This window comes from Argopecten irradians, chromosome 14 (assembly GCF_041381155.1).
Source record: "Argopecten irradians isolate NY chromosome 14, Ai_NY, whole genome shotgun sequence".
In the NCBI taxonomy this organism is placed as follows: Eukaryota; Metazoa; Mollusca; class Bivalvia; order Pectinida; family Pectinidae; genus Argopecten; species Argopecten irradians.
In genome coordinates this window covers 22,486,468-22,500,573 of record NC_091147.1, presented here as the reverse complement: position 1 = coordinate 22,500,573, position 14,106 = coordinate 22,486,468, and the positions used below count along the sequence as shown (strand labels likewise).

Here is a 14,106-nt window from a genome sequence, read left to right as displayed (position 1 = left end):
TGATTATTATAACAAATTGTTTTATGTCAGAAAGTGTTTATTGACGTACATTATACATCCACCTTTGTACCACCTCGGTGTAACTTAAATTTGTACCACATCAATTTATTGTTGCCAATGATGTTATTAGACGTATCGTTCTGGCTATTTCCTGACACATTTAATCTTGTGTATAATCATAGGTCAGTAGGGTCTCATTTTTTAAAAAAAATCTGAAATTTGTATTATTTTCTCTTTCTCCCGGGTTAACAGCGCCTGAGTATATTCAAGACAAAAACAAATCTTGTATTTTATACTTAGTATGTTTTACTCAATGGGATAAGCTTAGTATTTACTGAACAGAAATTCTCTCTACTACATTACATAATTTAATCTGATTTTAAGTGTATTTATTCGCGATTGGCCATGCTAGAATTTATTCTTCTTGTAATCAAATATTGTGTATTTTTTGTTGTTTAAGCGTACTCGATTACCAACAGCCTGAATCGAGATGATCTTGCGTATAAATCAAGTTCCGTGTGTGAATATACAATTGAATGCTATATACATCAGTAAAAATGAATTATAATATTGCATTTACATATTCTCCTCACATGCTTATACTCTCGATTTTACTTCAGGAAGAAATCATATATGCTTAGGTAGATATAGTGCGGAATATATTACCTTCGAACAAATCTATGTGCGGTCTATATAGGTTTCAAAGCTAAATTCCATAATTAAGAATAAAAGTAGGTGATCATTTCTAGCGGAGGAATTCTCTGATTATCTAAACTCATCTTTACGCATAATGTTTTCTCTTTAATAATGCAAATAGGTGGTCTATATCAGAGATAATCGCTGTTTTTTTCAACAATCTAACTATTGATTATGTAATAGATGATCTATTAAAACTAAGGGATATAGAACCTTGCGCTACATCACGTTTCAGCCAAGAGACTCTTACGAAAAATATGCTTTTTTTTAATACGACGTAGGCTGGTTGTGGTTCGGACCCCACCTCAACCCCCCTCCTACCTCGCTCGCCCATATTGGTCCTTTTAAAATTTTTGAGAAGATGAACTAGTTACGAGGACATTGTAAATGCACAGAATAGAATAATTCGTGAACTTTTCATTTCTTGTAAGTTGAATCTATTCACGCAGGGTTCCTTTTTTGTTTCATGCCAAACTAATAATTATCTCTGTCGTCATCGTTAGCTAGAATTCAATTCAAATTTTGTCAATCTTTTAGCAACCATAAAAATGAAATGTAGAAATGCCAATCGGATTATAACCAGAGTCGACGATTTACGAGACTCGCTGTAGCAAATGAGTATTTTAAAATATGAATAAGCAATTGGGTTAGGGTTTATTTTTTACTGGGTTGATTTAAAATATAATTGGCTCGGTTTGCCATAGTAACTAATCAGATAAGAGAGAACTCTAATTGTAGCATCAGAAACTCATGTTTTAAAGTAAAAGTCTTTATTTGTGCTATCGGTCGCGCTTGTTTGAGCACCATCTCCTGGTCTTCTATCTATTGCGTCTTGGCAGGATACCGCCTAAACCTCATTACAGCATCATGCTAATTCATCAGATCATGCCTATTCTAAACTTTTCACATGTGACGATCTTAATAGAGTTCTCAAACATATTTGGTATAAAAACACAATCCTTAACCGGTTGGCTTAATTGAGTAAATAATGTACTTTTTAAAAAGAAAATTACATCTGCCGGTTTTCTGATATCCTGCAAAAGCATTTTACAAAGTCACAGAAAATGCACGATTTTTGCTTCACGCAGATTTTATAACCGCGAGATGCGGCTCGTTTATACGGCAGGAATTACCGGTAGTTTTATTTATCACAACCATCATCAAATTTAACCCTTTTCGCTCCGGTGAATACTGTGGGTCCGTCTGTCGGTTCTAATTCTTTCATTTGGTCTACCCGCTTCATTCTCAGCAACTTCAGTTGGGCACAAATCCGTCCCAACGTGCCTGATTTTTGTTTTTCAAATTTTGCTCAGGTTTAACGCTAGGAAATATAAACTACTCTATTTTTGGGGACTTTTTTTATTCCCGTTTTGTATCGAATGTTTTAAGCAAGAGACTCTTCATAAGGATGTCTATAATACGCGAAAGGTTTCTTAAAAATACAGTTTCGGGATTTTAGGCTCTAAGGGGACTCCATGTGTCCCAATCTGTTCTAAAACGTTTTTGATTTTTTTGATGTATCTTTTGTGAAAGATGCTCCGCACGCTGGAGAAGCCAAAAAAGTGATTTTGTCAAACTAATCAAGACACTCACAGGATCTGACGATTGAAGAATTTTGCTTTCGGGTTACAACAAGTTATTCACTATACAAACCATTCCTACCATTGCAAAGCTTGAGACTTTCTTAATTTTAGACTTCAAGATTAAAACGCTATAAAAAAATAAAAAAAATCCTTGCATTCACGACAAAAATTTCGTTGGCACTATCTCTTATATGGAGATCGAAATCATGATTGTCCCTTCACTAACGTGCGAAAACGAATTATTTTACGTTCTTTTATGGTTTAAATTATGACATACTAATACACGATAACAACACCAATTAATGATCAAATGATTAAATATCCATTTAATGCTCTACTTGTCGGCGGCGGGCTTCTTTAAAGAGGTACGTGTAATAGGAAAATGTTCCTTCCTTTATTCAGAAAGAAAATTTTAATCCAACAAAAACAAAAAAATAATTATGAAAATCGATCTAGAAATCTTCGAGATATTTAAGATCGAAATTTGCCCATTTGCACCTGTTTGAAAAACAATCAACGCAACTTCCGGTTTGGCTTCGAAGCATTGTGACGTCATATGAGCAACATTCAAGGCAGTGAGAGCGACCACCTGGCGGTACCGCGAACGAAGGAATAGCTTTTTATTAGGGGGAATCGCTATATTGCACACTTTTAAGAATGTTCGTTTTTAGTATATTATTGATACTTTTCTTATATATGATATTTAATGCATTTTGACTAATTTTCAGTCGAATTTCACGTTCGTTTTTCAACGAATTTTCCATAAATTCTGTGTTAGTGCTTAACAAAAAAATGACGTCAATATCATGTTCCGCTGGCGATAAAAATGCATGTACCTTTAAAATATAAATTAAATAGACCACGGAAAATCATACCATTATTATGGAATCTGCAAATTTTTATCTACGATCATACGAATTTAATTAAATTTGGTTAAATAACGAAACTGTGACAATCAACTAAAAATATGTCAAAAGGCATGAAATATATTAAAAAATTTATACAATACCAGGAAATCTGATTTTACAATTCATTGTAATTTGCAAACGTAAAGAATTGATTTCGACAATGTCATAAGCCAAATACACGTAACTTTTCAGTTTTTTTAACCACAAACATATATGTACAAGAAAGTTTACCACGTTCTCTCTGCATAAAAATGTTAACTGAAGCTAGGTACATTTGTAAGTTGTTACTGAGAAGACATGAACGTGCCTCAGACATTGACATATCTGAGCTTTAATTTCCAATATCGCAAGATTTTACAGCAATCAAATTAAAGTTAGCTGTTCACTATATACTCCGTTCATAGGGAGTTTACGGCGTATACATCAAATTTAGTAGATTTTACAGTGATAGGTATTTTATTCTGGTTATGCAAAATACAAGTCCCGGAACGTAAATTAAAGTTTTTTGCAACATAAACTTGAAGATTTCTGTATAGCGACACATTTCATATCATATGCTTCGGTTTGGTTGCAGAAATAAATGATTCAGTAACCAATGGAACACACCTCGTCAATCAGTTGGTAATTATAATTGACTGACACGTGAACATCGAGGCTTGTAGCCAATGCTATGGCGGGGGCGGGGCCTCTAGATCTACGGCGACCTCCCGCAAAAAAAAACCAAAAAAAAACCCAACATATACATGTACTTCGGTACAAGATTTATTACATAAAAATGCATGTGTTCGTGTCAAATGACAGGTTGTTATAGACTTATAGCGATACGATGATCAATATATTGCAAATATTCCAGTTGTGAATATCAGAAAAATAAATTACAGCCAATTTATTCAAGATGCTCCACCGCCGACAGAGTATAAACGATACTCACCATTTGAACTATAATTGGTGTTTAATCGCGTATGTATATACATGTATCTAATTAACACAAATGATAAATTAATTTGATTTGGTGCATACGTATTCAGTACTTCATTGCATATAGGACATAGTGCCACAGATTTTTTCGGGATGCAATTATTTTTTTTATATCTTTATCTTGAAGTAAAATTAGAAGCTCAAACTTTTCAATGGTGGTAATGATGTAAAGCAAGTAACTTTTGTAATACTAAGTGTAAAATCGTCTTCTCTTGTTTTTGATAGAGAAAAAAATACCACTTGTCAGAGGTCATCTTCAAAAATGCTGAAATCAAGAAATTGAAGCATATTTCATTCTCTTACCGATTAACTAGAACTTAAGATCGGGATTAAGTCGATATTTTGTAAGTTACTACACGCTTCAAAAGTCTGTCGACAGCATAATTTACATTCCATGTATCTTTTACCATTAATCACTGACAGATACTTTTAAGGATTTAATTTGACGTAAACTAATTATTGTATGATATGAAAGATAACTGCAGAGCTTATAATTAACCGACTTGAAAGAAAAATGATAACATGCATTAAGGTTGTTAATGAATATTTATATGTATAAATATAATGACACATTCGGAAATCTGAACTACAATGTACATTATTATTGTACCACGGAACACGTGTGTTTATGACATAAGATTTAGATCTTCGTCGTTGGTAGAGTTTTAAAAGAAAAGAGAAATATTCTTGTACATGTATAAACAAGTGTCGGAAATTATAATCAATCTTAATTTTTACAATTTATGTTCGTATTCTGTAAATTATAAAAGGGGTAGAATCTACTGCAGTATTTCATATAACAAGGATTTATAGTTGAGGCATTAAAGATTAGGCCAATGATGTATCTTTATATCATTATACCGACAAAGATACCGACAAGTACCGAGATATCGGGAAAATGTCGAGGTGAAAAAAACCCAAGTACCGAGGTCTCCAAGTGCGAGATGTCCTGATACCGCTGCAGCCTGCTGCAACAATGCACCGTCATCCTTTGTGCCGAAAACTTGCCATTTTTATCACATTTACAGGAAAAAAAACTTCAGCTTAGGAATACAAAAAACTGTATACGTATGTAAAAAGATAAATTCAAATATATAGAGGCGATGAGTTATAATGCAATGTTTTCAAATTGATACGTATCGAGCACGAAGCCACCGTGTTGTCACAACACAGCAGACGTAATATGTTGCTCACAATACGTCACTTCCGGTAAAAAGGGGAATTCCCTAAAGTTGAAAATTCTAAAGGTATGTTTTTGAACGGAGATTACTTTTATGCCTTTTATATGTGAAATGACGCACCGGAAATTTTTTTGCTTCGTGTTATAGTATTTTTTATGGTTAATCAATGATTTTATTTAAGGTTTGCTTCCACATTACACCACCTCTTTAATAAAAGATACTTCATTCTTCATTTGACATCAATTTATAATGATATTTCATAATAATATTTTACTAAAAAAAAATTAGGATAAGAAATGAGGATATTGGGTTGGCTCGAAATATTTGGCATGCTATCGTCTTTGTCTACACTTGTAAATCATTTTAAAAATATGCTATAGGTATAATCTTCTTTTTTATTCTTGCATTTTCCCTAACAGTAAAAAAGTCCTAGCAACTAGATATGCTCTTGGGTGAAACATATAGTTTTTTTAATAGCAGAGAGCAATATTTTAAATTGAATTGAAATGATTAAAGAGGGAAACAGAGTTACGTTTAATTTTGAAATAAAATATGTATTATCTAAAAATAATATCAGCACTATAAAGGCTACAATCTTAATTTTGACCAATCATATGGCTTTTATTTCTTGACAATGACAACAATGAAGTTAAAACCGTTACTACCAAATTCGGCATAAATCAAATGTACCAATTTTCCCTCATATCTAGTAATATCTACATTTCAGCCAATCGGAGGCCTTCGTTTTGTAACAATGGCAACCAATATTTTCAAAGGTGTTACAACGATATTACAACGATATTTAGCATGTAAAATTATTACTGTACACAATTTTTCACTTACATCAGAGTCTGGAATCATAAACTGGAAATGTATAGCTAGTTATACTAACATAGAAGTGGTCCGGGTTTACTTGCGCTCTCTATTTTCAAGTCACTCAAACACTGTTTTCCCGGATTTTAATTTTGAAACCAATTAACACATAGACAGAAAATGTCTTGGGAGTAATTTTAATTGGGGGTAAAATTGCGGACAAAACCAGTGACAGTGTAAAATGAAATGAGGAAGAGTAATTATTCTTTTTTCCAAAAAATGTGAATTTATTTGTACATTGTAAAATGTATTAGTTCAAACATAATTTTCATTTAAAAATCTAGAAGAAATTACTTAAATATAATGTTAACGATCTACTCAAAGGATTTATGTATAGAAAATGTAGAATATTTAACAAAAGCTAACCATTTTTTGGCCTGTTTCTGCAGGTAGTTTAAATGAAAATGACTACGAAGAATTAAGGCCCTTTTAAATCACAAAAGGAAAGAAGGTACCTACTAAGAAGTGTCACTTCAAAGCGACAAATAGTACTTTCAAAATACAAAGTTTCACGAAAATTGGGCTGTGGGCAATTTCTATGAGATTTTTATAATTAGCTTGAATACCTTGGATTTTGATAGTTTTCTAGAATTGTACCTTCTAGAATTGTATATTCTACCCCTATTGCATGATCGTAAAAGTCGAATAAATTAAGGATCTTATCTTTTCTCTTCTTCCTAACTGGCTTTATTCTTTCTAACGTCTCTCTTGACACCGCATCACATTTGGCCTGTTGTGGAGCGCTCGCTACTGTGAGGTAGGCTCTGGGTTCTGTCCCCTGGCCGAGACACATCAAAGTCTATAAAAGTGGTATTTTCTTCTGCTTAGCGCTCAGCACTTCACACACGCTACACACTGCATACATGGGAGACGGTCTTTACATGACACTGGCTGTTAATAGGACGTTAAATTAATCAAACAAACAAACAAGTGTCGTTTGGTTATTTTTTTGCTTCAGTGATATAGCACTATAAAAAGGTCAACAGTTCCACTATACAAGACACTAACGAACCGAACGCTTACATGGTAGGCCATCCTTACATGACCTTGACTGTTAATAGGACATTAAATAATCAAACAAACAAATCTCGGAAAGTACTAGAGCGTATTTCTCAAATTACATTAGTAGGTACCTCAACGGCCCTAGTTGTGCATATTGCATTATGGATTGATCCGTCAGCAAGATAGCCGACCGACCTCCATCATGGATTTTTATTGTTAAAGTTTGAAAAGCAGAGAAAAGATCCCTCTGTCATAAGCTAAATTCGTTGGTAGGCGCAAATATTCCTCTGGGATCTCTCCAGTAATGCTAATTCGCAGGGATAAATGTACGCCCATATGTCAATAAATCTAGCCTAAAATAATACATGTATATACATCAGATAAACATGTAACTTATCGTTTTATTTCTAAAATTGTTATATGGAACTGAATGCTTGTAGTATCATTACATAAAGGTGGGCTTCGCCCAATGAAATGCAAATACTACGAAATTGAAATTTATCTTGTACATAGATATAATCTTCAGATCATTTTCGATGCATACAGCGAACTATATGGGTGGTCAGTTGCACAGCTTAACCAGGAAAATACTCCTCTAAAAATAGAGCAAGTCAAGCTTTACATAGATCATGACGTATTTTTTTCCGAAACGAAGCCGCATCAACATTCGGAAGCGTGCAAAAAATGTCAGATAGAAGTGACAGTCTTGCCAACTACAACAAATCGAAGTGCGATGGATTGTTTATACATACCTAACACTTATAGTCTGCGACTGCATGTACGCTGACATATGTATTAAAAATTTACCTCACCACGCGCAACACGAGTCCAACAGAATCCGGGAACTTTCCGCATGATATGTGGCTTCTGTTCTTCTATTGTTGCATGCCATCTCTGAATTCATTCCCTAGAAATATCCTAGGGTAATACCGATTCCATTCTAATTTCCTCCTCTTTGTTGCCGATTCAGATACTTTTTTGTTTCTCACACGCTTTCGTTCAGCCATTTTGTTTAATTTTAGTGCGTAACAATGCGCATGCGCGAAACTTCGACAACACAATCCATCGCAGCTTCATTGGCATACTATCCTGTCAGCCTGACATCGTAAAAATCAAGGATTTTCTTCAATTTTGTATTCAAGACACATTTGTGTTATCTTATACGCATTAAGAAATTAAATTGAGGTATTTTTAATATATTTTTTCATCTTTTCTTCCGTTTATCGGATTTTATAAATAAATAAGAAAATATTAGCAACGATTTTTGGATCCACTCATTAACCCCTTAATGTTGACGATTCAATACAATAGGCGCTAAAATGGGGGAGCGGAAAAGGTTCCTCAAACCCCTGCAAGGATTACTTAAGGATTCAATCTTGCTTCGGTCGATTTAATGGGGTGATGCATTTAGTTAATCAACATGATGCGCAGTTCATTCAATTTGTTTCAAGAGCAATTCAAATCATCACCCCATAATATCGACCATAGTAAGATTCAATCCAATTTAAATTTATTTGTTTCTTATTAAAAAAAGTATTGCGGGTCTATCTAGATATGGGTTTGTTCAAGTCTACAACGAGGGACGTATGAAATTGTCCGTCATTAGAATACAACTAATTAAAATAGATATCGCAAATATTACAATTGGACATATATATATTCCGAAACCATTATTTTATCAGTGTTATCTAAATGAAACATAAAAAGTTACTAGAGCACACAATAAATTTAGATAAGATTGCAAAAAGCTGCGGCGGGAAATAGTGTTAAAGGTGATAAAAAACCATGTATCAGTATTACTATTTTTGAATGATATTTTAGCTTCATTAAGTCGTAATAATAACTTCTGTGTAATGATATATGTTTTAAAGTTGTAAAACCAGTTAAAAAAGCGGCATAATTATAAAGGTGTTTGTAAACGGCAGAGAAAAACTCGTACGAGTTATCGTTCTTGAACCGGAAGAGTTGTGACGTCACACCGGCCCACCGGAAATAAAGGCCTCCATGCATGAAACCTGTTATGTTTGAGACCGTGAGGATAGCGATTCAACTCTCCATTACTGGATTTTCGTACCTGTATATGTTTACAAGTGAACGTTAATATCATGATAGGATTTAGGATCGCTGTTTCTGAATATGGAAGCGAGTGACAATCACTAGCAACGGAATGACAGTGTACGAGATAGTGCTAGAAAGGGTAACCAGATAACGGTTACGGTTCGGTTCCAGCTTGTATCCGGTTAGCATTTAAGCTATCCGATAACCGCCATATACATTTCGTACGGCAAAAAATACTCCCCAAAGTAATGAAATTCCTGTACTAACAATCGTCTTCACCAAATAGTATAAAGTATACATGCTTTCAGAAGCACAATTTTGTGTAATCAAATTAAAAGTGTTACGACAACAGTGTTGTTATCGGAAAACTGGGTCCGTCACTAAAACGCTTATAAGTGTCACTTGGCTTCTATGCAAACGTTCCAGTGAGCGTGATGTGCGCAAGTGCCGGTGTTGCAAAAGAAACCATTGAGGAAGGTAGGCCTACTTTGACATTGTAAGTGTTTACACCGATTTCCATTTCACACGTCATGGTTTTATTAAAATCGCAAACAAAATAAATCTAATTCAAAGTAATAATAATTTTTAGTGTTAAATGTAGTGTTTCCTGAAAGATATAAACAATTGTTATGGAAACCAGTACGAAGTATGACTAATTCATGGCATCGATGTACGACTGAAACGTTATACTTAAACAGCTAACATAAATTGTAACGGTTATCCGGTTACTGGTTCGGTTAATCCGATCCGGTAAAAACCGTTTGGAATTTTACTAACCGAACCAGCACTAGTACGAGACATGAACAAGCCTAACTTGACAGTCAGAGGATCGTTTTTTCTTTACGTATATAGAGTAGTGTAGTCTAGCCTATTTATTCTCGCGTTTTATATTTTAATTGGTCATTGGCATGTCAAGGTGGTAAATGTGGAGAACAGAACACGCAACTAAAATATTCCTCGACGAATTTGCTTTACCGTATCGCCATTCAATAAATCGGATATACATGTAAACATACAGTATTACAGAGAGAAATATGCGAGATTGTAGCTTGTACTGACAGATAAAATGCTATGTCCATTGAAGGAATCACAAATGGAACACAAATCACTTACTTGTTAAAGGTAAAACATACTGCGTGTCGGACATGCTTGTTTATTTCATCCAAATTCGATGTTGTGTTCAATGATTTTATTGTTCAGTCAATAAACTGAATAAAATATGCCATTCGGTCAAGATTCATTGTGCAGTCAAGAGTGTATTTCCCACTTTGTCTCATTGCACACATGAAAAAACTCAAATAACTCTATGACCTCATTGATTTGATGAACAACAGATTTTTTTACATGTCCTTTTATCTGTATTAATTTAAGAGACACATGCCGATAATCGTCATGATTGACGGACGACATTACTCCAAAGAAGAAGAGACACAAAAGCATTTGGTCTAACTATTAAAATGACCAATTTCCATAAATTATCTTTGTCCTTTAGATTTACCCCTGGATCCTGCATATTTGAAAAACTTTGTATTTTTGACCAAACATTTCATGTTCTACTTATTTAAGTGAACAAGGATTTGAACTAAAATCTATAGCATTGCTAAGAAGAATTATGTGTGGCATGAAGTGCATGTAGGGTAAATCGATCATCGGTGAGCAGGTAACTCAACAGTAGAGCATTCGGCTAGTGTTCAGAGGTCCCGGGCTCAAAACCCAGTCTGACCGCTACATTTTTCCTCTCATGTTACAGTTACACAACCAGTGAAAAACTGATATGTGGGATGTTTCGATGACTGGTATGATGTGTTCCTGGTCACCTTCATCAGACAAATGACCAGGTAGCATAAGTACACAAATGTGTAAAAGGACTTGTACATTGAAATGAAAACTGAAGATCAATAAAGTTGATTTTGACACTGCTGAGTATGCAACACATACAACCATGACACATTTATGATATACAGTTCCACCTGAACATTTTATTCATATATGGATATGATAACCAATAGTATCTGTATGCACTGACTTAGAATTGTATGGTTAAATTAATCTTTAAAAAAAATCTATTTGATAACTTACTTCTATACAAAACATATCACAAGCTTTGAGTTCTAAATACAATTACAAGTAAACAGATTACATAATTATACAAGTACTAATATCAAATTCTTGTTTTTTTTAACAATTAAAGACATGTCCAAACTAGAGCCTTGAAAGTTTTAATATCTGAATACATTGTATAATTTTCAGAACAGATACATCATTATTATGTATTCTCAATTAGTAAGTTGATATTTCACTTAGTACGTAAGATGATATTTGCAACAAAAACAAACAAAAAATCCAACAATAATCATATCTATGAGAAGCTGAAGGCAAACTGTTATAGATACATTCAATATAATTTTGATTTAAGACAGACAATTTTTATATACTTTAACAGATTGAATTGTTAATGAATAATTTAAAAAAAAAATTACTTGGGTAACTCATCACAATAGTATGTGATCATGTTTTTTTTTGTTTTAAATACCCTATATGATTATTTTGTAACTCATCACAAAAGTAGATCATCTTGTTTTTGTTTTTTTTAATATATGATTATTTTGTAAGAATTGAGTCAATTTAAACACAGAAAAAGATTATTTCAGTGAAGTGAAAATGTAGCTTAAAATATAGCTTATAGCTGACAGAACAGTACCCATTGGTAGGCATTAGCAAGTGAATATACCCATGTCTTGAAACTATAAGACTCAAATTATCAATTCAATTGAAATAATATATACCTGATATACAAATTATACTACTCCAAACAACTCCTTCATAATGGATGGTATATTATCAACATTTAATCATCAAGATTTAAATCCTCCATGGTACAAACCATATTACTAGCTGCATATAAATGTATTTCAACTGCAACTTTTGAATTTTAGATATCATTTACCTCATCAGATATACACATGTACAACTTGAAGAAAGATAATTGCTACACTTGCATGTATATTTGATACTATAGCTGTCTTTGATTGGCTAAATGGAATAGATCTATGATTGACTACACAATTTCTAGATTATACTTTCTGCATTCCTAACATAGGAAGAAGTATTGAAACGTCGACAATGGTTGTAGATCACTTCACTGCGACTAAACTGTCCCATGGATTCTCTCAACTGACTAGCAATGGAAGGTGGTGGAACATCCATTTCCTCAGCACAAACTTGTCTGGCTTGTCTGGTGCTAGTGAATTGCAGTCTCTGAATGACAACTTCTTCCATCAGCTCTATCACATAATCTATAAAATAAAATCTATCTAATAAAGAGTTTGAATATATTTTTTTTTTCACATTATTATTTAATTAATGCTTTTCGTGAATACAGTGTACCAAAGTACAAACATCTTCATGCATGCAAAAACCTCTCGCTATTAAAATCTGTGATCAAGCTTAAGTATATACTATCATTACAAATACACATTTCCAGACTAGTGTATTCGTTAAAGCTTAAATACTACAATATATGTATACATGTATATTTACCCAAGTTCTGTTTGGTTTTCACTTCCTTTGGTACTGCATCTCCCTTCCTTCCTTTCGGAAATGATATCCGAAATTGTTTCTCACCATCTTTGGTTGCTTGAGGCCTTGAGGAATTTGCATTAAAATGTAATGCTGCCAAGCAGACTCTGGAGGAGAAAGTTATTTGCAATTATTCATTGACAAGTAAATATAAATCAAGAGGAAATTTTAACTTTTAAGGCTTGTACAGGAAGTAAACAACTGTACATATGTAAATGTTATTGAATTGTACTGTTTTTGCTTAATATTAGAAAACAATGAATGTTTAATTTTTTTGTAGTGCTGACTTTACATTTTTCTAATCTTTTTATTGATCTATTTATATCTTTTTGTAATATTTGTGGTAATTTGACAAAGACTAATTGATTTACCTTGCTTTCATCTGGTTGTAGAAATAATGAATAGCTTTTGGGGCAAAGAAATTCACAATATTGTGAAAAGCCTCCAAACTAGAGGTCTGCTCGGCTGGTGACAGTTTGGCAATGTCCTTCAACAGCAACTTGTTGCAGATGATCTTTTCCACCTCAAGGAACAGTTTGCTTCCTGTTTGATAATAATGGATCATGCTTATTGAATGATCAATCATGCTTATACAATGTACGTAAATGAGGGGCAGCAGTGGCAAAGTGATTACCGGTAAAATATTCTAACATTACAATTGCAATTAGCCTTCCACCTCTTGGTTTCAAGTTTGAACCAACCATACAGGTCAGTGCTTTTTCTTCAGGTTCTCCGACATTTTGCTACCTTTTCAGTTTTCAGCATGGCGCATAATTATGACTCATTAAAGATTTTAGATGAAACATATATATCCTAATGTTAATGGTTCTCCATGACAATAATCTCTTACCAATAAATATGTAATTTCACAAATTTGAAGTAATTCTGATTAGCACTTAACTTTATTATATTGATATAGATCAATTTATAACACATTTCCGCAACATACCTGGGTTTATCCAATTTCTGGAAATCTCTCCATGAAGGCATGACGGGAACATATCACCGTGACCTTCGTGGATATCACTAATGTGGTTGAGGATACTGGTCCACTTCTGGCGAACAAGCTCCCCATTCCCTTTACTACTTGCAGCACAACAATATGCATGATTGCTGACAGACCTGGCCCACTTTCCTGCTAATGCATACTTCTTTGCCTTGCCCAGGCTTTCCAACTTCTTGTAGACTTCTAAAAAATAAAAATATAATAAATATATTACTAATAGTGGTTTCCGTACATCACTAATG

General features: G+C 33.6%; 1 protein-coding gene across 1 annotated transcript; it reads right to left on the bottom strand.

Annotated features, from left to right (window-relative positions):
- Positions 1-12,099: 12,099 nt before the first annotated feature.
- On the bottom strand, positions 12,100-13,614 carry LOC138308137 (uncharacterized). Its single transcript, XM_069249079.1, has 3 exons — positions 13,230-13,614; positions 12,820-12,965; positions 12,100-12,575 (listed from the first exon to the last, which is right to left on the bottom strand). Exons 1-3 carry the CDS (start codon positions 13,442-13,444, stop codon positions 12,349-12,351), a joined length of 588 nt encoding a protein of 195 aa, XP_069105180.1. The 5' UTR covers positions 13,445-13,614; the 3' UTR covers positions 12,100-12,348.
- Positions 13,615-14,106: the final 492 nt, after the last annotated feature.

Bases quoted from the DNA above. Each gene is read 5' to 3' on its own strand.
- LOC138308137 (XM_069249079.1), bottom strand. From the start codon at position 13,444: ATGATTGATCATTCAATAAGCATGATCCATTATTATCAAACAGGAAGC. The intron at 12,966-13,229 runs GTAAATCAATTA...TTTCTCCTCCAG, and splicing joins TACAACCAGATGAAAGCAAG to AGTCTGCTTGGCAGCATTAC. The intron at 12,576-12,819 runs GTAAATATACAT...TTTATTTTATAG, and splicing joins GAAAACCAAACAGAACTTGG to ATTATGTGATAGAGCTGATG.